This window comes from Rhinocladiella mackenziei, assembly GCF_000835555.1.
Source record: "Rhinocladiella mackenziei CBS 650.93 unplaced genomic scaffold supercont1.2, whole genome shotgun sequence".
Taxonomy (NCBI): domain Eukaryota; kingdom Fungi; phylum Ascomycota; class Eurotiomycetes; order Chaetothyriales; family Herpotrichiellaceae; genus Rhinocladiella; species Rhinocladiella mackenziei.
Genome location: NW_013550603.1, coordinates 1,509,906 through 1,532,419, shown reverse-complemented (window position 1 = coordinate 1,532,419; position 22,514 = coordinate 1,509,906). Strand labels below are relative to the sequence as shown.

Sequence of the window (22,514 nt, the reverse complement as noted above, 5' to 3'; positions counted from 1 at the left end):
TCTCTCGGTAGTTCGCGCGTTCGTTTCAGTCGAAGTCTCGCAAGAGAAGGCTCAGGGGTTTCCCGAAGCGAGGAGGTGGGGAAATTTCATTCTCCAAATCGAGATTCTGTGAATGATCTGTTTGACTGCCGGTGCTGAAAACCTGGTGGTGGTCGTTCGTCAGTACACTGCGGTATGTTAGGCGTCTTGATACCATGTGGCGAACGTGGAAATTGGTCCCGAATTTGCTCGCGGACCGTGGGTATTCCACATCAAGGTATCAGCGCTATATTAGTTTACATGCGGCGTTCATACTATAGAAGATAGTGCTGTACTAATTGCATCATTGATAATCGACCCCAGAGAAAGATAGGTGGAATATACCTATGTTCCTAGAGTTCTAGCTTCAAATAGGCAAGCAATTCATGTATCCGCTAATCGAGAGAAGCCCCCCCCAACCACAATCTAGATTGCAGTCAAAAGCTTCCGGTGGGGTTTTGCTCGCAACTGGGACTATCCCTTCGACACCTGGGTCTCATTTTGCTTGCTGGGCAACCTTGATACACATGAATGCGTTCCCCCTGTTTCTCATTAGCCTGTAATATGCACCTCTAAATAAAAGAGATATCGCTAAGTGTCACCATCGTCCACTCACTTGGCTGGGGGGACGGTCCCTCCACCGTCGCAGATTGACCACTTTTTGATCCTTTGATGCAGAAGAGGGTCGAAAACTTTACGGACGACCCAACTGGGCCTCGTGGGATTGAGTCTTGGATTCCCCACCTACGATTTTTTTAGTCAAGCCTTTCTCCCTCACAGATTTGCAGGGAACAGGCCATAGCAAAATAGAGTCCTCGAGCCGTGATTGCAGAGCAAGCGACTTAAGCGACCTCGTGCTTCCGCTTAAACCTGCCGGTGGAAAAGGTGGTCGGCGGGGGAAGATCGGGTTGGTGGTGGGAGAAAGGTCAATTGACTGCACAGCAACGTATGCAGGCAGACAACAATCCATTTAGGACAGAGCAGTGATTGAAGCTGGAGACGCACTGCTAGGAACGAATCCTAAGTGAATGGCTCTTAGAATTGTTGACAACAAAATTTGACCCCATATTTCAGGCGTATCTCTTGCGAAAAAGTTACCCTCCCTCTGGACCCGCCACGAAAGTATAATTGCTCCGGTCGGAACCTTGGAATAGAATTTGACACCAGCAAAGACGGGTGCTAGAAAATGTGTGAAGTTTGAATTGTTCAGGATTGAAAATGCTTTATCATTAGATCCTGTGCGTGACCCTTAGTCTGCACAGTGAGGAAAGGGAACAACCCGTAGGGCAACGAACGATCTGTCGCTGTAGTGAAACCGCGACAGAGGATACGGCATATCTTGTTAGAGACCAGTGGTCATGGGCTCCTGGATCGGATTGGGCCGGATTGACATTCGCTTCGAAGGAAGAAACACGAGGAATATAGTCTTTTCAAAGTGGCTTTGCTCCGTAGTTAAACTCTGATATATGGAGCGATACACAAGACGCGGAAACGGTCTATGCTGGCTTGTCATTGCAAGTGATCGCCGTAGGTGTCTTACCACTGCGGGTTTCCATGCAACATGCGAGATAGGAACCAGCTCTCCGACTCCGACTTCTTGTTGAGACTGTCAGCTATCAGAGTTTTCGTTGGCAGGAGATAGACAAAGTTGGGACACATGTCGCCAGAAATCATGTCAACATGCTAGGGAGTTCCCAGGAAGTGAATGAAGCAGATAATGGCCGTATGTACAATCCAGGATTGACAGAACTGGAAATAAGCATATGGCACAACGTGTCCAGCCAACGCAAGCCGCCAATATTGCCCGATATAGACACCCAATTTCGTGCAGAGCGTTGTAGAACTGTTGCTTGTATGAACCATCAAGACCCTCCAAACTCCTCAACGTCCGATCATCTATATTGGGTTGGTCGTGATGGTTATTCAACCCGGTGTCATTCACCCATCAACACATTCATGTATACAACCATGGCTGTTCCCGGATTCCGGAAGCAGTGGACCTCCCCCCCGGGATGTAGAGGCCGTTCAACACGCGAAATCGTTCAATGATATCTTCGGGGGTGTTGCTTGCGTGAATAGAATATGTGTACAAGATGTGTCAAGATCATCGAAGATCTTTTCATTGCTAATATCTCGAAATCTGTACAGTGGTCGTCTTCGTAATGCTTTTCGGTGGCTTCGTCCATTCCTTGTCCGTCCCCACGGCGTGGAACTCCTGGTCCAGCATGATCTTATCACTATCATCATCACCCGCGGTCTCGGTGCTTGTTACCCCCGGTGTCTGGCTACGGTCACCTGCGAACCGACGCGCACCCGGCCCTTTTTGAAGTTCTCCTAATTCAGTCGATTGTTGAGAATCGAACTGATAATATTGTCTGGCCGGATTTCGAGACGTTCGCTTGTCCGGTTTGCTTCGACGATATGCCAGACCATCGGCGTCGTAAGCGGCATAGTTTTGTCGATTCCGGCTGTTGCTCGAGGTGAATCTCTGAGTAGCTCCCAGGATTTTCGAAAACAGAGGGCGAAGGGCCGGCAAGGAGGCGGCTAGAATTCCAATATTGAACTCAATGTTGTTCCACATAAAGAAACTGTCATGAAAAGTCCAATCCGGATTTTGGAGGACATGAGCCTGTATGACCGTCTTGACAATACTAGCGACGCAGGCGAAGAGACCCAAGGAGAGAATAAACACCAAGGTGATTTTAGTACGCAGGTTCGTTTGCAGCTGCCACACAATGGGAACGGGAAGCAGCGCAAAAAGAACATCCGTAGCGATATTGATACTGCTGTTGAAGATGCCAATATTCGTGAATGTGGCATTGCTGAAACATTTGGCTTCACCACTGGCTCGTAATTCAAAATCCCAGTTGGCCGAGACCTTCGTGCCGCAATTGAAAATCAGTGTGCCCGCACACGAAATGGTGAATGCAACCAGGAACACGATCGACCCGAGGAGGAAGCGCCGGTAGTTCTTATTCGGCACGAAACGGCGAAGGAAACAGGCAATGGAAATTTTGACCAGGCTGATTCCGACCATGATGATGAGCGAATGGAAATATCGCCAGTGGTTGAACAAGGACCAGTCTTCCGGGGACACCAAGGCGGGATGGCGACCCAACCCACCCGCTTCGCTTTCTCCCACAAAGCAGACGACTACGGCGATAGAACAAACCTGGAGAAAACGCTCAAGTCAGTCGTCACGGTCATCACACCGAATAGATGGCGGCAGAGCAAATCAGGGCCTACTGACCGCAGCTGCCACAATGATATAATCATCAGCCCCAACATTTTTAATCATAAATATTCGCACATAGAGTCGCAAAATAACCGAAAGAATGGCGACGCCACAGAAGGTCCCATGGATGGCGAGGAGGTTAGATGCGTTGGATACATCCTTGTACTGAGGAGTATCCGGAGACTGACGTTCAATGAGAGAAAGATCTGGAATAACCATGATGGAGTTTGAGTCTCGACCGACTCACATGGTCCTTTGAAGTACCGGGTGTGAAACTCTTGGGTTGTGAACAACGGGATTTTCTTCACACGGTGTCGGACGGGGGAGAGGTTAAGAATATTTGACCGTCCTAAGCGAATCTGTGTTGTTTCGGAATCCTTCCTCCTGATATATAACGAAGTACATTTTTCCAGAATCAGAGAACTTGCACGGACTACCTTGCCATGCCCGCCCATAGTTTATTTCGGACCTGCGTTCGGGTCTTGGCCTTCTTAACGGTTAACCTGTCTAGGAGTTTTCAGAGCAAACCGCATAGGCTTGTGAAATCCCACCGTTGCAAACGACTCATTCGGTGCATTTTGTGGCGTTTCTCCTGGATCATGCTTCGATGGTGAACCAGCAAAAAGATGAACCATGAGAATGGCGTCGCTCCAATCGCTTACATGATGGCAGAAAAAAATGAGTTTGTTTGAAATTAGGTCGGTGGTGCAAAAGGAATTTTGGCAACATTGACGCAGTGTGGGGCCCGTGGCGGACCTAGCTCTCCTCAAATCAAGGGAGAAAGGTGGAAAGGGCTCCGCACCTTGAAGGGACATGGCTTGACGGCACAGGGGGCATTCTTCACGAAAGAGACCCTGACTATGTTGGCCAGGAGGCACAAGTTGCACAGGTACAATAGCACCCCTTGAATAGGAGAACGAGGCAATGCTACCAAGCCAAGGGGATTATCGGGGCACCTAGCAAGCGAAAGGGCCAGGGCCCCCAGGATTGCTGGTGTCATTGGAATGGCCCAGGCGTCAGTGGTCACTCCGAGATTTCCGGCTGGTTCTGTAGATACAAAAAGCGCACCTAGCGGCAGATGAACATCGTCTGGCCGAACATGAAGGTCGAGGACCGAAGATGCTGTGAGCAAGGGAGCGGCGAGAGGCGAAAACTCGCGCAACCAGGAGCTGAGATTAAGGTTGGCACTAATTTATCGCTTATCCATACTTGTACTGGACCATTTTTCAAATTTTCGTGCGTCTGACATGCGACCTGTGCCCTGTCCCTGGGGTCCTTGGAGGAGATGTCATGTGTTTACATTAGCGCATTCATCTCGGTGTTAGAAGCGATCCACTTGCGGGCCTGCTTATTCTTTTCCGGGCTTCAACCCCGTCCCATCTTCAAAATTCATCTCTCCTTCCATCCCCGTTCCCTCTTTCCGCTCCCTCTGTCGCCTTGATTTCACCTCCACGGTTGTGACGGGTGACCTGAATGACTTTCGAGATCTGTGGAGCACACCAGGAACAAGCAGGGCATATTTGAATCTCTCTCATGCTCCGAAGTTTCCCTTGTCGATGGCTGCGACCATTCTTCGGACATCCGACATTTTGTGGATAGATTCGACGGATCTATATCCAACCTCGCTTAAGCGTTCGCAGACAACTGCCGAAATCCATTGCATGCATGTCGACACTCTTTCCCCAGAACCGAAATGATCGGCAGGCGTTCGAGGTGGCTGGCCATGTACAGGCTCCATCCAAGCTACAGTGAATTGCCCACATGCTGCTCAAACATCCAATCTCGTTGGCTTGTAGTCTCATGAGGCTCCGACACGACCAATCTGAAGTTCCTTTTCGGGCCATTTTCTAACTCATACAGGGTTGGGATCTTTCAATAGATGATCATTAGTTCCCTCTGCTGGCTCAACTACAAAACCGCATTTTAGGTCTCCCAATATCCGCGGCTGGGCGCGCGTCTACACTGTACAAAGACATTCAATCACTATCATTCCACCTTCCTTCCTATCTTGATATCTCACGTGGCAAACTAATTGCCTCGTGGTACTCCAAGCGGGGCTCCCGATATCAACCAATATATTCCTTATTTAAGAACTCGAGCTTCCCGGTTTTCTTCTTTCTAGGGATTTCTGCCTCCGCTACGAGCGTACTATTTTGGTTGGATCCTGACCTTCAGGTTCTGACCGTCCACTCTCTTGCACATTCTTCCCAAAATTTATCTTTTTGCGTTTGACATTTTCATCATGCAACTTCGCTGGATTCTCCCGGCCCTTTTGGCCGTTTTCGGTTCTTGGGCAGCTCCCGCGCCCGTGGATAGCTTCGAGAAGAGCTTGGAAGAACGAGACGACCTGTCAGCGGCTTCTTCAAAAATTTATATACCCGCATCGACACTGAAAACGGATATCTTGGCTGCCAAAGGCCTCGTCAATCTTGCTTTTTACCAAATCACACACCCTTCGGGTGGAAGCTGCAACTTGCTCAATGCTGCTATTCGGCGAGAATGGTCAACCTTGTCCAAAGCAGAACGACGCGAATATATCGATGCCGAACTTTGCTTGATGTCCAAGCCATCCGAAGATCCCGCCTTCGCAGCCGGCGCAAAGACTCGTTACGATGACTTTGTTGCCGTTCACATCAACCAGACGCTATCCATTCACGGAACAGCCAACTTCTTGGCCTGGCACCGATATTTCACCTGGTCATTCGAGCAAGCGCTCCGAAATGAGTGCGGTTATACTGGCTATCAACCATATTGGAATTGGGGAAAGTACGCCTTTGACCCTCTTAACTCTCCACTTTTCGACGGTAGTGACTACAGTATGTCAGGCAATGGAGCTTTTGAGGAGCACGGTTGCACCAATGCTCTTCCTACAGGCTTGAACTGCATTCCTCCCGGATCAGGGGGTGGCTGTGTCAACACTGGACCTTTCAAAGACTATGTTGTCAACTTGGGCCCTGTCTCTCCCACTCTGGACATCCCCGGAATTATCAACTACTCCAATCCTGATCCTCTGGCCTACAACCCTCGATGCCTTCGTCGCGACATTTCGTCCTGGGTCTCTTCCAACTGGACCAAGGATTCAGATTCCTACGACCTGATCTCTAACTACGACGACATTGAGTCCTTCCAGGACCGCATGCAAGGAGACTTCCCCAATGGCTACTACGGTGTGCACACGGGCGGTCACTTCACCACCGGTGGCGATCCCGGCGGTGATTTGTTTGCCTCCCCCGCCGAACCGTCCTTCTTCCTGCACCACGCGCAAATCGACCGAACCTGGTGGATCTGGCAAAACCAAGACCTAGAAAACCGCAAGAATGCCTTTGGTGGCGGCACCTCCACGCTCGATCCCGTCAACAGCCCTCGTGGTCAACTCACAGACCCCATCATTATGGGAAGCCTATCCACGACCGTGCAGAATCAGGACGTTATGAGCACGACTGAGGGACCGCTGTGCTACATTTACGTATAAAAAAACAACAAGAAAAAGGAAAAGTGGGTGGGTTCTCTGTACATACGACATGACTTTACATTTCCGAGTGCGCAGCAGAATATAATATGACGTTTCTTTTCCTTTGGAGTAATCAATCACTTTAGAGTTAGCATAATGTTTATTGCTTAATTTCCCAGAATGTGTGTCGCTTATCCCGTTGAAAAAGACAGGAACCAAATCCCTAGACGCGCAGCGAAAGCCAGTCGCCAAGGCCCTCTCGCCTGTACCCACATGTTTTGTATGGTCGGGCTGACAAGGCTGCCATTCTGCCAGCCAATAATATGCTGAACTGTTCCCTTCTGTCAAACTAGGGGCCCAAATTGGGATGTGTTGAATGCTCTGCCTCTTTAGCATCTGGTCCTGCCAGATTGCCAGTATATATACATGCTTGGTTGACCCTTTTCTACTCCTAGGGATGATAACCCTTTTCCAAGTAAAGGGCACTGCTCATTGTTCGATGCCGTCCTATGCACTTTCACTCATTTTCTCGCGTCCAAGGCATTTTTCCAATATCACTACTCCTAGATGACGAAGCGACATTTGCCGAACTCAAAAGGTGATTTGATCTTCCAATTAAGATTCAAAATGGAATTCAATCCTGCCTTGCGGTCGGACACCGTGATTCAGAACCACCCGCACAGCCTGCTCCCCAGCCACGTCCTAGATTGGATCGAGTTATTCTCTTCCTGAATCCCGATAATCATACGAATCATTTCGCCGTGGAGCCAAAATGGTTTGATTCTACGTTCCTCTGACGCAGTACTTCGTCAAACTTCGATGCAACAACTTCAGCACCTGCTGCTTCTCAGTGACCATTCAGCAAACTGGTTCGCTCGCAGAGCATAGCACTGCACTGCACTGCATATCCTGTAATCAGCACACTTTCAATCGATTCAAGGAAAATCTCAGCTTCAAGGCTGCATCAAGGGGCCAGATCAGCATATCCACGCACCGTTGAGGCATCCTCAGTCGTGCGTAAAGGGAATTATACTCCCGCTCCTACGACATCTACCGCAACTTGCAGGGATTGACAAGTCTCGCCTCAAGACGCGAGAAAGTGGCCTGTTCTCTCGCGGATAGAATGGAGCTGCTGAATTGGTGGATGTTAATGTGCTATTGGTGCTATGGTCAGTGAGAGAAGGAATACGACGAGGCTGAGAACCAGTATGAACGCGCGCAACAACGTAAGAACAATTATGGAGGCCGGGCTTCGTGAGGTGCAGGCGCAGGTGCAGTGGCTAAGGAACAAGGCGGAAAACCTCAATCGATTCATGTGCCGGCGTTGCGCTCATGAGGTGATGCAGCGTAGTACCATAACCTAAGAGAATTCATCTTCACCTTCTTTTCCTGGTGCTTTCACCATTCCCCTTTGACTCTATCCACTTCCATTTTATTCCCACTTGTATTTTCGGCACAAATTTGATTTCAAGTTAAGGCTCACCCATCTCGCTCATGTTCATGCCCCGCCGCAACTTTACAACTCCTATGGCTCCATCCGCGGTTCAGATTCCTGAAAACTTCCCCGGGGCGGCTCCTCTTCATACTGCTCCGCCCCTTCCGGCACATCCACCACCGCGCTCTTCGTCCAAATATGCACTGCACCCCTCAACATTTCCTTCGTCACCCCATCCAGACATCCGGACTTGACGCTGACCACATTCGCCGGCGTACCATCATGCGACACAGGCCTATGAAGCAGCCTCGCCCCACACTTGGTGCAGAAGTAGCCGTCAGTGCGGCCGTGGGGATTCGGTCGGCTGTAGATTGCGATGGCGCCCTCATGAGGTGCCTTGAGGTTGAAGCTCGGGAATATAAAAGTCATGCCGTAGGTAGATGAGGATTGATGACGGCATTCCGTGCAGTGGCAGATGTAGATGGAAAGGGGTTTGGGGAGGGGGGTGACGAAGCGGATTTGGCCGCACTGGCAGCGTCCTTCCATCCTACAATTGGAGTGTTTGTTGAAGCTTGAAATTTGAGACGTAGATGTTGTATATATGTGGATACATTTGGGTTGGGTTGATGAGGAGAAATAATGAAGTGGGAATACTAATAAGATGTACGGATACGAGGAGGTGGAGTACTTTGGTCTCTATGTGATTTGCACAACTACCGAGCGACGCTATTATCGACTATCATGAGCGACACGGCAATCCGTTTGCCCGCGTCAAGTGTCATTGTAGCAGGAGAACTCTATCTGAAGATCGGTCCATACGTGCGAGGATGTCCGTTTCGACCAGGCATCTAGGGTGATCAGAATCAAACCTGAGGACAACAGAGGCAGAGCGAAAGAAAGCGGCTTGGTACGAAGTCGATCCTAGCGGCAGAACAGTAGGCTTTTGACACAGAGCGAACGAGCGAAGTGGGCCGGTGCGAGATGATTTGATGTACACATTTGTCAGGTCGTGGATCTCTCCCATATGGAGTCATGATCGTCGATCTTTGTCAGATCTAGGGCCGACCAGTCGATGCAGTTTTCACTTTTGGCATTGTCAAGGCAGCCACAACGACAGGCAAGACGCTGACGATTTCACCCAAACCAGCATACGCTGGTGGAATGCGGACCTTGACGAAAGCGCCGGCAGCCAGCAGGATAGCGAACACATTGTAGATCGCTGACCAGACAAAGTTGAAGATGACACGCCGGAAAGCCGCCTCAGAGACGTCGAGAAGATGAACGATACCTTCTAGATCAGAAAGGAGGACCACATCTGCTGTTGCCCGTGTGACATTGGAGGATTCGATCGGAACACCGACATTTGCTTGAGCCACCGCGACTGCATCATTCGTTCCATCGCCGCAGCTCCGTCAGTTCCAATGGATCACACGCCCGCTTCTGAAGAGTAGCCGCCACAGCTTGCGAGACCGGATGCTGGTTTTTGCTGACCAGAGCTTTAATCAAGGAGAACGGCTGAAGGGAAGGCAAATGGGGAAGCGACAGGACTTCCTCGTGGACCACGTCAAGGTTTCCTGCAATGACCAACAAGTTCCATTCCGGCCATCATGAGACGGAATGCCACGACAGAATATCCGTAGGCGGCAGTAATGGCGATGACGATGAGCATGTCCATTTCTAGAATATGATTGTAGATAAGTGTCGAAATGGCTGGCTTGTAAAATTCCGGATACGCTACGGCCTGGACCAGAGTTTCGAGAACGATTGAGACGTACTGCTTAGTGCGCTCCGAGACGGAGACGTCGGACCATGCTAGAACGACCACCGGGATGGTCACGATGAGAGCAAGAGTCATCTTGATCGAAGTGTCGATCAATTTGCGTCTTCCGGCTGAAAGCAATCCGCCCCCTGTCGCCGACAATACTTTGTCTTGTTCCAATAGACATGGATCATAGTTGACTTCATATCTAGTCTTGGAGACGTTTTCACATTTCTCCACGCCGCGAGGGAGATCATGGATGAATCTTTTCGCAGTATCCGGATCCATGAGAATTTCTAGAGTTTGGGTGTCGGCAGAAAATGGGGTGAGCTTGTATCCCGTGGCACGTTTAGCATGTTGAATCGCCTTTTCCACGGCTGGTAACATCCAAATCCACATCGAACCCGGCAGTTCCCCTGACGAAGACAACATGCACATCGTGAACGCCATGGTGCCTTTCAAAGCCATGGTAAGATTGTTGGCACAACCGGAGCAATTCATGCCAGTGACATTAAGCATCGCATGGGACGTTGAGTCTGCCTTTTCCAAATCGGTCTCGATCTCTTTGACTGCTGGCAAGACTTTCGTTTCAAGAGTTCTACCATGGACGATGGGGCTTTCAAAACAAACTTTGTCGCTGCTGCGGAACTTCGACGACGAGCCGTGCTCAAGATGCCCATGAGGCGAATGGGTTTCGCCCTTTGTTTAGCCGGTTTCTTGATGTGATGAAAAGCCACCATTCCGGGACGAGCGTTGCCGTGAAAATGACCAGTCGAAGTCCCGACTGCTGGTTCTGACGGCGGAAACAGTGGCGGCTTGCTGCAACATTGAGATGGTTTGTAGGGAAAGAACACTGCTGCAGATACATCGAGCCGATTCCAAGTAGGAAGCGTACCTTTCGAAGGCGGCGTGAAGATGGGCACCGCAAGCTTCAGCTAGATGACAGCCGTTCTCTCCATGTTCGTGCTCATGTCGCTCAGTCTTGTGGTCATCATCGTGAGGAACATCAGAGCCATGATCAGCACGTATCAGTTTCGGTGTTGTGCTCGTCATTGCACGTATGACAATTGCAGTCTTGGTGGACTACGATGGAAGCCACGGTCAATACATCTTCTCTCTTCGCTATGCATGTATTTATTCGGGGGGTGAGTCACCTTTTTCGACCTCTTCCTTGCAAGCAATTTGACATTCCACCGCAGCAGTCGCCTTGATACATTGTACTGAATTAAGTTAGGCCATTATCACATGAACGCGTCGAGGAGAGCCGCCATCGCAATGCTCGCCACCTTCAATGGCGCAACAACCAGTATTGCCACCAGCTGCTTTTTCTTCAGGCTGAACGGTCTGTGGATTGATGGATCTACCATGATGCTGGTCTTGGTTATGGTCACCAGGAGGACTGCAGCAATCGCCTCCACACTTCCTTCTCTTTGTTCATTGAGGCTGAAAAGTGGTCTGATCGCTAAGGTTCAATAATCCTTGAATCAGTACAGGTTCGATTCTATCAATGGACGAGGGATGGATTCGACAGAGGTATATACCGTGCTCCTCATCGAGATTAAAGTTGAAGCCGACAAGAGACATGTTCGACATGAAATGTGTTCGACGACAATCGAGTCACAGCACATTGCCAAGATGAACCTGTTGACAAATCTCTGCCGATGAACTTTGGGGTGTATATAACGCTTGCGCCTTCTGGGAATATATAATAGGAAGCGCCTGCCGATCTAGCTGTTGTCGACTCAATCTATTCGGGAGAAAGCCCAGAACTCCAAGAGATCAACTTGGTCAGATACAGAATTTGACAACACACATTTCGCGAAACACGAGTTGTCGAGAAACACTGGCGAATACTAGGAGAGACCATTCGCGCTTAGACCGGAACAATACGACATGCTCGCGCTCACATCCGATACCATCCACTCAGCACAGCGAACAAATTATTCTCTCACGGCATAACTCAGATTCGTTGGCCTGTAAGTTCCACCTCCATTACCATGTCGCCATTTACCTTATCTCCTAGCGTCATTCTTTATTGCGGTCGTATTAAACACCTATCTTACGCCGGACTACCTTTCGCCGTGCTTGGAACCACTCTCCTATTCCAATTCCGTACACCAGACTCGCACTTCGGTTATCTCGTCATGTGCAAGATGTTCAATGGCATAGGTACAAGTATTTTGGGCATTGACTGGTCAACTTGCAGTGATGGCATCCGTTACTCACCAGGAGATCGCCGTGGTACTCGCAATGTTCGGTCTTTTTGGCTCCATTGGGGCGGCCATCGAACAGGCCGTTGCTAGAGCGTTGTGGACAAACATCTTACCCGATGCACTATACGACAACCTGCCCGATGGCAGCAAAAATCTGTGGACCAGTATCTACGCATCCATCGTAACACAAAAGTCCTATCCGATGACTTCCCAATTCGCGATGCGATTACTGTTGCCTATGCGGATGTTCAGAGAAAGATGGTAATTGCGGGGACTCATTTTATGCCTCTGTTGTTGATTGCTTTTTGATATGGAAAAATCTCGATGTGAAGAATATGGAGAGCAGGAAGGGGAAGCAGGAAAAGGGTAACATGTGGTGAGGCCCTATTTCGGCGATAGAGGGTGAGTATTCTCAGTCAATCTGACACATAGTCAAAGGAGATTGCTGCAAACGGATATTCCTATCTTTCAAGTCGTGTAATAAGCCATCTTCTCCAGCATTTGCTCAGTGCCTTTGTCCTTCCCCGAGCTTGACCACCTTCTCCACTTCGACAACTCGTCGCTATCACTTAGAATAGGGCTAACCAGTAATCAACAATACGCATCTCCGACGATGTTTGTCCAACGGAGGAAGGTAAAGAGTCGGCTGAGAACTTGACAGAACACAGATTTAGGAGAAACAGGTAATTCGGTGCACGCCTCAGCATCCTCTCTATATTCACTTCTATGATCTTTCCCTACCCGATTGATTTTCTTCCGTATTTCTCTTTTTCTTCGATATCCTCACTGAACATAACCACAGTGAACAATTGCTTCATCTGGTTGGCCATCCATTTATTCAGAGTCGGTGCTGCGACTTCTTTGAGAGGTATTAGCCGCAAACATGTACGTGCTAAGAAAGATTATGGAAGATCTCGCCTTTTGGAACTTGAAGTCTTTAGCTGCAAGGCAATACTGGTCAGTATCATGTTGTCTAGCATCCACAGGAGACGTACGATCTGCCATCTGAAATTTGGACATCTCCCTCGGACCGTTCTCTCCTTGCCCGATCCCATTACTTTCTTTACCTTCTCCAACAGCACGCCACTTCCACAGTTGCGTGAACTGGTCGGGAACGCGTTCTAGTTGGTTTTTGACGTACTGTGGTTTTCCCAATGTCAGATCCAAAGGCTGGAGTAATTGTAATCAGCGACAACATACCTTACCAAGGTTTAGCAAGAATTTGAAGCCGTGGCCGCTGTATAGTCATATCAGATGTGGAACCTTCTCCAGTAGAGTCCGAAGAACTCGCCAGCAGACAAAAAGAGAGTCTTAATAGCCAGGATCATAGTCAATGACGAACTATGAGACTCAAGACTCAGTGACACACAATCGGTCAAGGGTGAGTGTAGGTGCACTTACGTCGTCATCCCCGACGGTGTCTGTATACCAGCATAACTATAAGGGGTATGTCAGTACACAAGCGGCCTCGTGGCTTTCACGAGAGGGAGCATACGTACTCTGCTATCTGTAAATCCAATTTCGGCCAATCAACAAATCGAACCCTATAAAAACTACACCTTCACGTACCTTGCGTCCGAGAAAACCAAATTTCAATCGGCCTTCTTTTGTAATAGGGAAACCGCCTCCTTGATAATACCTGTGCATGTTATCAGATCGGGAAAGCCCTCATGGAAAGAGAAATTTACTACTCACCCTCTCCCCTCCTGTAGGACCAGACGGGGAAGTTTTGAGGGCTGAACTTTTCCCATATGTCTTTCCTCGCCTTGGGAATGTCCATGAACATAACAGTTCCTGCAGTGGCCTCCACGGTCCGGTGCGCCTCAGGGATGATGGATGCGGTCCAGGGGCCACCTTCAGTGACCGGTCAGCATGGCATAACCAAACGAAGGACGATGATCACAATATCCCCAGAGTGGCTTCGGCCATCGCACATCTTGACACCGGTAACTCTCTTGCTTGGGCCGGCTCCTTCGATGACCAAGCTCTGAACCTTACTCTGAGGATCTCCTAAGACAAATTCAACGCCAGCTTGCTCACATAGAAATCGCACAAAAGTACAGGCCTGCGAATTTTTCATCAGCTTCCAATGAGGGGGGAATTTGAGTCTCTCGACTGACCTTGTCGGCGAGGTTGATCCCGGCACCAAGATCGAGGAAACCGTTTGTGTTCCCATGGTTGATTTTGTCGAGAACATGGTACTTTCTGACCCACTTTGGGTCGACCTTGCGTAGACGTTATTCGTCTTCAAAGTTGCCCTCTTGACCGTTAGCTCTTGGTCTAGATACCTGTTGGTTTCTATTGTCCGATAGTTACCTTTGTGAATTGCAACTCTCAAAAATCCGGTGCCTCCTTCTTCGTCATGTCCATACTCTCTGCATAGAATGGCCACAAATTTGGCCCTTCAGCAAGGTAATAGCAACCACAAATGTCAAGGAGCTTATCCTCTGGAGTGATCCCTGGTGGAAGGCCGAATGGAGAGCTTTCTTGAACGGTTTTGGTCCACTCTAGCCATATATTCCTTGCCTCAAGAGCAAGTGCCTGATATCTAGAGCAAACTTTCGTCAGCTACTACGAAAAAGACTCCATGCATTTTGCAAATACATACTCCTGCATTGATCCATATGTTGCTCGAAAGATCTTGTTGATGTCAGCGGAAGCCCCATCGCAACCGTTTGAAGGATTGTGATTGTTCTTGTCGAAACCGCATCAATCGAAAACAGTGATGTCTTCGTACCCAGAGCGAGCGAGCCACAGTGCGGTGCTCAGGCCGAACACGCCAGCTCCAACAATAATTATTTTCGACTCGGAAGAAATCATTTCTCAGAGCTGGATGAGTTGAAGTTTGTTCATGAGCCAACAGCACAATGGCGGGGAAAGACTATGTACCAAATGTCACTCAATGAGTGAGGGCGCCTATGTTGGAGCTCCACAATGACAAACTGCCGATAATGGCTTGGTATGACTGAGATTGAGCTGAGTTGAGCTTGCCCCGGTGGCGCCATGGACTTGGAATTGTATCAGATCAGCTTCCGAATGGCTTCATCAATCTAGGCCGCCTGGGACGACTGATTCATCAATGCAATAGCGCGGAATATTGTTCATGGTGACCCCGGCCAGCGCCGAAGCGTGGTGTCCGCATCATCATGATGGGAATGATAAAAGAGGACTGGAGAAGCGCGGTGAACATCCTATTGGCTCCATGTATTCTTCCGGGCGATGACCCACTTCGATTTGATACTCGTATTCCTCCGAGTAGCGTCTCGAGCGGCCAAGAGGTATCGCTATCTTGAACCTGGTGGGGGATAATCAGTGATGTGCACTTTGAGGCATGTAGCCAGAGTTTCCCGATATTGCGGGTTGTCGCTGGGAAGAAGATGGGCGAGGACAAGCATAAATACCACTCACAGATCCCCTTTGACTTGAAGACTATGCGCAGCGTACCTAGAGAAAACTCCACTATCGTCGCAATCAGTCAAGGACCTGAGTTCGTTCGGGCAAGATGGTCGTGAAGGAAGTCTTCTCACAGTCCGTGCTTGCGAACTATGGCAAAGCAATTAGAGCCGCTCCTCACGAGGTGGTTTGCAATCGCAGTTTGATCTTATCGGTACTTCTCTACGCCATGTCTGCTATCCCTGCAAGTAGGCTATTCCAATGAATGTCTGTCAAACTTTTACTGATCATGTGACAAAGCCTGGGATCAAGGCTCGTCTTCCGTCATCCCTTCACTACCGGGTTTTCAAAGAGCACTTCGGCATCAGCTCCGGGTCAAACGCTGGCGAGATTAAGAATTTCGTTTCCATCGTCTACATCGGCTATGCCTGGGGTGCCGGCTTACCCTTCTTCATCAACGACCGGATTGGCCGTCTATGGTCCTTTCGTCTATACACAGTTATCTACATCATTGGACAAATGGTGGCCACTTCGGCTCCAGGTTTAGCAGGCTTATATGCGGCACGCATCATCTCGGGGTGGGGCATTGGCTCTCTCACCGTCACAGGCCCTATGTCGATCGTCGAAATTGCCCCGGCCGAAATACGGGGTCTCCTCACAGCGTGGTTCAACGTCGCCATGGGTATCGCGCTGACCACGTCAACCTTTTGCGTCTATGGCTTTTTTTGCCCATGTTGCGGCGAGCAGACTTTAATATCAGATTGTCTGGTTCTCGCCGTGCATTTTTATGTTTCTCTGCGTCGTCATTAGTTTCTTCCTCTGTGAATCACCTAGGTGGCTCTTTCTGGTTGACCGATATGACGAGGCCGTGAAGACTCTTGTCCGAGTTCGCGGTTTGCCCGCGGAACACCCCCGGGTGCAGTTGGAACTTCAAGAGATCCAGGATTCTATACGCAGGGAGAGGGAGAACTTCGGTGATGGCCGCCATTCGTCTGGCCTTGTCAGCATTGTTAAAGAAACATTCGCGGTCCCTTCCAACTTGCAACATGTTCAGCAGAGTTTGGTATCATATGCGCTCGCACAACTGTCTGGCGCCAACTCCATCACCTCCTATTTCGTACCCATCTTGACTCTTTTGGGTCTGGGTGGCGGTACCCTCCGGAATTTGTTTCTGACCGGTATGTACGCCATGTCCAAACTCTTCTTCTCCTTGATTGGTTCATTCTTCTTCGTCGACGGTTTGGGTCGGCGAAAATCACTGTTCGTGGGCATTTGCCTGCAAAATGTTGTCGGATATATACGTCGGCATATACCTCAAACACAAGCAAGACGACACCTCGTCCCACGCTTCGTCCCAGGCGGCGGTCGCATTCATCTTCCTCCACGCTTCTGGGTGTGCGGTGGGTAAGTCACAAAAGAATCCGAGATGTTTGGTCTTCTCTAACTTTTTCTGTCAAAGGTTTGCTCATCCTCCCGTACGTCTTCGGTAGTGCTCTATCCTCATGTTTTCACTGGCTGTTCATCTACGCCATGGCCTACGGCGTGCCGTCGCTTCTTGAGGAGACTAACAAATTAGGGGGCCTTTATTTTCTTCGCTGGCTGGTGCTTTGTTTCCCTACTCTACGTATACCTGGTGGTCCCTGAGACGGCTGGTCTCAGTGTTGAAGAAATCGACGATGTTTTCAAAGGCCCATGGTTCAATGCCTACAAACGCTCCAAGAAGCCGGCAACCATAACAACCTTTGAGGCTGTGGCGGTCAAAACGCTATCGTGAGTCTTCCCTTATCCTTTTGTTGAAGGATATCAGCTAATCTTGTGCTTCTCCCAGCGAGGAAGGCAAAGGAGCACTGGACAGAAAGGGCTACCTAGTTCAAACTGAAATATCTACCAAGCAGTATTGAAGATGGACGTGGGCTCGAGAAGGTTAACCAAGGACTTGCAGGTCTCTGCGTATGTTGGTCAAAAATCAAAGCCTCGCATGTAACCATATTCCTGTACATAGATATATCTATCAAGTTCGGTACAAGTGGCAATAAGTTGTCAGGTGGGAATATAAGTTAACACCCGTGATTTTCCATCTCCTAGCAAAACCCTCTCTCGGTCGTGTTTGAGTTCGTCTGGTACCAATGACGTCGATGGGCTGACCGAATAGCGGGAGGGGTACGCGATGAGTAGCCGAGAATTAGCGAGATCAATCAAAATACGAGAAGTTCAAAGAATCGGCTTTCCAAGGGACCCCAACGTACCCGCACGGGACCCGAATGCTGGTAGCTTGTATCAACTGTAAAGAGAGAATGCTCAAGGTAGAATGCTCTTGATCTGATGTACGATTGATTAACGGACCGGCACAGTGCGATGATGGGATTCCAGCGTGAGCACACTGTCACCGATTTGGTTTAAGACCCGGAATCATACCTCCTCCTTATACTACGAAAGCTTCATGTGCCTGATAAGGAACTCTAGCCTGCCTTGTGGAAGATCCAGCGACGAAGCGACACCAACCGCGCAATTACATTGAAACACTGGAAGAACGTGTGGCTCGTCTGGAAGGCATCCTACAGCAGGTTCGTCCTGATTTGGCCAGCGGTGATCTCTCTCATGGCAGTGTCTCTGGCACGGAATTCCAACCGAGTCCTTCTATATCGACGCAATTTATCAACAATGAATCTGTCCGTCAATCGTATCAATTCCAATCCCCCCGAGGAACATGATGAAGTCAGCGATTTGGCTTCAAAAGTCGGGATGCTGGGTTTGAATGCAGCTAGAGCGGAGCCCCATTATTTGGGCTCATCATCCGCTTTTGCGTTCTCGCGAGTAATCAGCTCGTCGCTTCTCCGAGGACTGCCTACGAAACTCAACGGGACCTTTGGTCTGAATTAGGACAATACTTCGGCGCAGTTTCCATGTCTTCTACCGGATTATGATACTGCAGCTCTGCTGAGCAATGCGTACTTCCAGAACATTCAACCTCAATACCCATTCTTGGATGAAGCAACGTTTAGAGTTTGGGAGATGGAGCTGGCAAGGCCGTCTGAAACATCGAACACGTTAGATCCTCTTCCCTTGTTCTTTTTGTATATGGTAAGTCATGGGTTCATGTCATGTGGGAATACGAATTGATACCGGCCCCCTGGTGTATGCCGTTGGTGCTTTGCTCTTACCCCGTTGTGGATATTCTCCGGAGGGAAGTCAGAATGCCATGTCCAAGTTACAATTTCTGACTGGCCTTCAGCGTCTCTACGTTTCAGCATAGCTATACATTGATCATGTGCTGCCACTTGATAACTTGGAATCCATACAAGCAACACTATACTACGCGATATATTCTCTTCGATCTCCCATGGGTCCATCTGTTTGGTAAAGCTCGATACCCCATCCAGAGAAATATCCACTCATATCCACCAGGAAGCTTTCTGGACTAGCACTGCGCCAATGCATTGAGCTTGGATACCACCGCAACGCCAAACGGTTCGGATCGACCACAAACCTGCTTCGACTAGAGTTGCGAAAGAGAGCGTTTTGGACTGCCTACATAATAGATTGTGCAGGTGCCATCACTCTGGGACGGCCATTGGGTATGCCTCACCAAGAGGTGGATGCTGAGGAATCGTGACTTCATCCTTTCTTTTTGTTGCAAAGCCCGACGAAGGTAGATTGATGAAGACCCTCAGCCTAATCAGTACGACATGTTAGTATCCTATGGATATCAATGATTCCTACATCACAGACACCGGAATCTGTGGAAGGCCCCGAAGCTCTCCCGATGACCCACCGACAAGTATGTCCGTTGCGATTCACGTCTTCCGTCTTCGGCGTCTCTGGGCTTGTATTCATACCTCTCTCTACTCCGACACAACGCTCAGGAGTCCTTCCCATCCGACCTACCACACCCGAGTCGCGAATCTACGCTCTGAGCTCGAGAACTGGCGGGCATCAATTCCTCCTATATCACCTCACAGGGGCAAAGCACTTTCGTTATTTGCAAGGGCCGATTGGTTCGAAGTGAACTACAGTTACTCGGTTCTCCTTCTGTACCGTGGTCAATTGACAGAAATCCAAGGAGGAGTCGCAGATGACATATTTCTCGAATGTCTTCAAACCGCAGAAAACGTCTGCCACGGCTATCGTCGTCTATTCATCGGAAAGTCCCTGGGATATACCTGGGGGGCACTTCACTTTCTTTTTCTCGCCGGACTGACATATCTTCATTGCCTCTGGACATCGCTCGCAGTCCGTGAGGTCGCTCGCTAGGACGACGTTAGTAGTACGTGTACCGACTACACTATGGTGCTGGTAGTAATGGCAGAACACTGGGAGGGTGCAGCGCCGTACCGAGACATCTTTGAAGCGCTTGCGAGTCGGACAATGACCATGATGGTGGGGATGAATCGTGAACAGTCGATATTGCCAGGCACTTCAAGGCAATCTGATATCCTAGATCTAGAGGGTATGACGCGGTGGATGGCAAATATCACTGATACTGGTAGGTCTGATGGGATCAACAGGTTCCTGATTGGCTTAGTAGGTGACCTACACTCGAATGAATAGGTAAACTGGACCAGAATGTTGTTGAGATAGCCGATCGAAGATTTGTATGGAGAGATGCTGGATGTATCATGTTCATTACATTGCTCTCTTTCGGCCTTGCGAAGACATTGCATGATTGATCTTCCAATATGTAGCAGTAACCCGAAATCGACACCTCACTCTGAACGAACCTAACCCTGATAGAAAATCCTCCCTGCTTAATTTCGCTAAAAAAATTGGCTCCTAGCAAGCCTCTCACCAATGAACCATGGTAGATTCGCCGGGGCTAACGGACACGCCCCACAAGCCGTTGAACATCGGGGGTTCTCGTCAAGCGCCTCGCTGCACGCGGCTGAGCCCCAAATGCCCCCAGGCCCATCGAGCCCACCAAACACAGCAACACAGCTGTATTCCCCCACTGCTTACCCATCAGTTGGTCCAATATCGATTCTCTTGGCCTGCAAGTCTCTACCGATCCCAAGGCCCCCTAAGCGCCCGTTTTCGCATCCCTTTATTGCGCAGGTTTAAGGTTGTGCCAATTCAGTGAGGCCCCGTTTTCTCTCCGCAACTTCTTAAGCACTTTCAGTCCACCTCGGTGGATCAGAAACTCAACGGCCTAGGACCAGGGTCGGTGCTCGTCCAACATGTGTGAATACGCAGAGACTCCCAGCACCGAGTCAGAAACCGACGGATGGGACTCCACTGAAAACGAACATCTTGAACTTACATCCGCCAGGCCCAAGTGTCCATATGCTCGGAACCCTGGTGCCGCTTCATCTACTCGTTCCTCTGAGCTGATAAACAATCCCAAGATGTCCTGGCCCAAGCCGATCTCAGCCTGTCTGGTGGATCCATTCGACACGCTACCTATCGAAGTCGACGAGGTTACCAACCAACTGCTACACTTCTATGGACAGGATAGCTATTGGCAGACCGCATATTCGTTGTCTCCAAAGATTCGACCTAGCATTAAAGGTTCCTGGGAATATCAGGCAGGAGTATGCGTGACTCACTTTCATATTCTGATGGCCCGCTCGGCCTTGCATCAATTGCGTATGAACGAATATGCAACTTTCACTACTCGGAAGCATCTGGAATATGCGGCCTTGAAACACCAAGGTAGCGCAGTGACGGTCTTGAGACGAGAGGTCTCTCGCGGCCATCAAGCTGACCGGATGGCGATCTTAACCTCGGTCATCAGCCTCGCCACATTTGAGCAACGGTACGGCGAGCGTGCAAATGCAGTACTGCATTTCAAGGCGGGCAGAGACATTGTCAAGCAGATGGGTTTCGCAGACGGACTCAATGGCCGGCTAAGAGAGGAACAGGCACTCTGGTTCGAGGGCATCTATAAAGACCCAGAGGCCTCATTCATCTGGGGCAAGGAGGACGCAACGAAGCGGCTAAGCTGGCTGAGAAGGCTCCTGGGAGAAGTTGATCGGATCTGGCGAGATCGGCAATTGCTGCCGTTGGAAGAGAAGGGTCCCTTCGTCGCGGAAGATACCAGACTGCACGAGTTCCTTTACCGGAACACAGCGGGACGATTCGTTAGTGTCTACGGCGACATCGACGAAGACGTGGCCCAGCAGCGATGTGTGCTGATTGTTGTTTCTATTATCACCGGACTGTACAGCCAGTTGGAAGGCAAAAGTCACATCCAAGCAGCCGCGCAAGCCCAGGTACTCAGGGGTGCGATCATAGGATATGTCAGCTGGATCGAGAATATGCTCGTGGAGCATGATCTGGGCGAAACCCAAGCCGTGGCAGACATGCTTTGGGTAATGCTTCAAAATTACTGGGAAATTAAGCCCCGAGGCTTGACTGTCGCGTCGATGCAGGCGCTGCAGCGTCTTGATCTTCGTGACTGTCACTGGCGCGCCTGTGGCATCGCGAACGTCGTCAAGTATCTCCCTGTGAAGCGCCAGTCGAGTCTCAGAGACTTACTTCGCGCGTTTATTGGAGGCAAGCCATATGAAAGAAAGCTGAAATTTAATGAGTTTGAATTTAGTTACGCAGGTGTTTCATGAATGAATGAAGGCAGAGCAGCAAGGCTGAGCGAAAGGATCAGAGATTGTTCGTGAATAATATGCAATTACGGTTGGCTTCACAGCGGTAGCTTGTCGTATCTATCATACTGGAAAGGTTATTGAACAGCAGATCTCAAGATGACTAGATATGTATTTAGAGAATAGGAGTATAATGAGAGAGATGTAGTGGGATCCTGGTCCCTAATTTTCTGGCGGTGATTAGAACTGGTGTCACTTCGACGGTCAAAGGCGCTGAAAACTGCCAACTATAAGATGCGAAGGAACCAGCCATACTTCGTACCTTTGACACTGAAAGTCTTCGAACTAAAGATTTTGCACTGAAATCTCGCACCACTGCTCGTGTATCGAAATAACGTGGGTAAGCGACAAGGCAACCACACTTTTCCAGCGGGGGACAGCCACAGAATTTAGGGGAACAAGAACGAGACAAAGTTA

The 22,514-nt window shown here is 49.5% G+C and overlaps 9 protein-coding genes across 9 annotated transcripts; 5 read left to right on the top strand and 4 right to left on the bottom strand.

Annotated features, from left to right (window-relative positions):
• Positions 1-2,143: 2,143 nt before the first annotated feature.
• On the bottom strand, positions 2,144-3,472 carry Z518_02361 (uncharacterized protein; the record flags this gene model as incomplete). Its single annotated transcript, XM_013419389.1, has 2 exons — positions 2,144-3,190; positions 3,269-3,472. The coding sequence occupies 2 exons, from the start codon at positions 3,470-3,472 to the stop codon at positions 2,144-2,146; spliced, it is 1,251 nt and encodes a 416-aa protein (XP_013274843.1).
• A 2,023-nt stretch (positions 3,473-5,495) lies between these two features.
• On the top strand, positions 5,496-6,725 carry Z518_02360 (uncharacterized protein; the record flags this gene model as incomplete). Its single annotated transcript, XM_013419388.1, has 1 exon — positions 5,496-6,725. The coding sequence occupies one exon, from the start codon at positions 5,496-5,498 to the stop codon at positions 6,723-6,725; it is 1,230 nt and encodes a 409-aa protein (XP_013274842.1).
• A 1,504-nt stretch (positions 6,726-8,229) lies between these two features.
• On the bottom strand, positions 8,230-8,568 carry Z518_02359 (uncharacterized protein; the record flags this gene model as incomplete). Its single annotated transcript, XM_013419387.1, has 1 exon — positions 8,230-8,568. The coding sequence occupies one exon, from the start codon at positions 8,566-8,568 to the stop codon at positions 8,230-8,232; it is 339 nt and encodes a 112-aa protein (XP_013274841.1).
• A 626-nt stretch (positions 8,569-9,194) lies between these two features.
• Z518_02358 (uncharacterized protein) lies at positions 9,195-10,951 on the bottom strand (the record flags this gene model as incomplete). The annotated part of the gene is made up of 5 exons (XM_013419386.1): positions 9,195-9,546; positions 9,572-9,713; positions 9,754-10,438; positions 10,501-10,717; positions 10,794-10,951. The coding sequence occupies 5 exons, from the start codon at positions 10,949-10,951 to the stop codon at positions 9,195-9,197; spliced, it is 1,554 nt and encodes a 517-aa protein (XP_013274840.1).
• A 944-nt stretch (positions 10,952-11,895) lies between these two features.
• Positions 11,896-12,376, top strand: Z518_02357 (uncharacterized protein; the record flags this gene model as incomplete). Its single annotated transcript, XM_013419385.1, has 2 exons — positions 11,896-12,067; positions 12,105-12,376. The coding sequence occupies 2 exons, from the start codon at positions 11,896-11,898 to the stop codon at positions 12,374-12,376; spliced, it is 444 nt and encodes a 147-aa protein (XP_013274839.1).
• A 569-nt stretch (positions 12,377-12,945) lies between these two features.
• On the bottom strand, positions 12,946-14,287 carry Z518_02356 (uncharacterized protein; the record flags this gene model as incomplete). The annotated part of the gene is made up of 9 exons (XM_013419384.1): positions 12,946-13,052; positions 13,107-13,251; positions 13,312-13,348; positions 13,399-13,452; positions 13,513-13,548; positions 13,611-13,618; positions 13,681-13,750; positions 13,803-13,965; positions 13,999-14,287. 9 exons carry the CDS (start codon positions 14,285-14,287, stop codon positions 12,946-12,948), a joined length of 909 nt encoding a protein of 302 aa, XP_013274838.1.
• Positions 14,288-15,613: 1,326 nt separating this feature from the next.
• Z518_02355 (uncharacterized protein) lies at positions 15,614-17,405 on the top strand (the record flags this gene model as incomplete). Its single annotated transcript, XM_013419383.1, has 6 exons — positions 15,614-15,718; positions 15,805-16,215; positions 16,265-16,908; positions 16,964-16,979; positions 17,081-17,274; positions 17,333-17,405. 6 exons carry the CDS (start codon positions 15,614-15,616, stop codon positions 17,403-17,405), a joined length of 1,443 nt encoding a protein of 480 aa, XP_013274837.1.
• Positions 17,406-18,165: 760 nt separating this feature from the next.
• Z518_02354 (uncharacterized protein) lies at positions 18,166-18,384 on the top strand (the record flags this gene model as incomplete). The annotated part of the gene is made up of 1 exon (XM_013419382.1): positions 18,166-18,384. One exon carries the CDS (start codon positions 18,166-18,168, stop codon positions 18,382-18,384), a length of 219 nt encoding a protein of 72 aa, XP_013274836.1.
• Positions 18,385-20,675: 2,291 nt separating this feature from the next.
• Z518_02353 (uncharacterized protein) lies at positions 20,676-22,058 on the top strand (the record flags this gene model as incomplete). Its single annotated transcript, XM_013419381.1, has 1 exon — positions 20,676-22,058. One exon carries the CDS (start codon positions 20,676-20,678, stop codon positions 22,056-22,058), a length of 1,383 nt encoding a protein of 460 aa, XP_013274835.1.
• Positions 22,059-22,514: the final 456 nt, after the last annotated feature.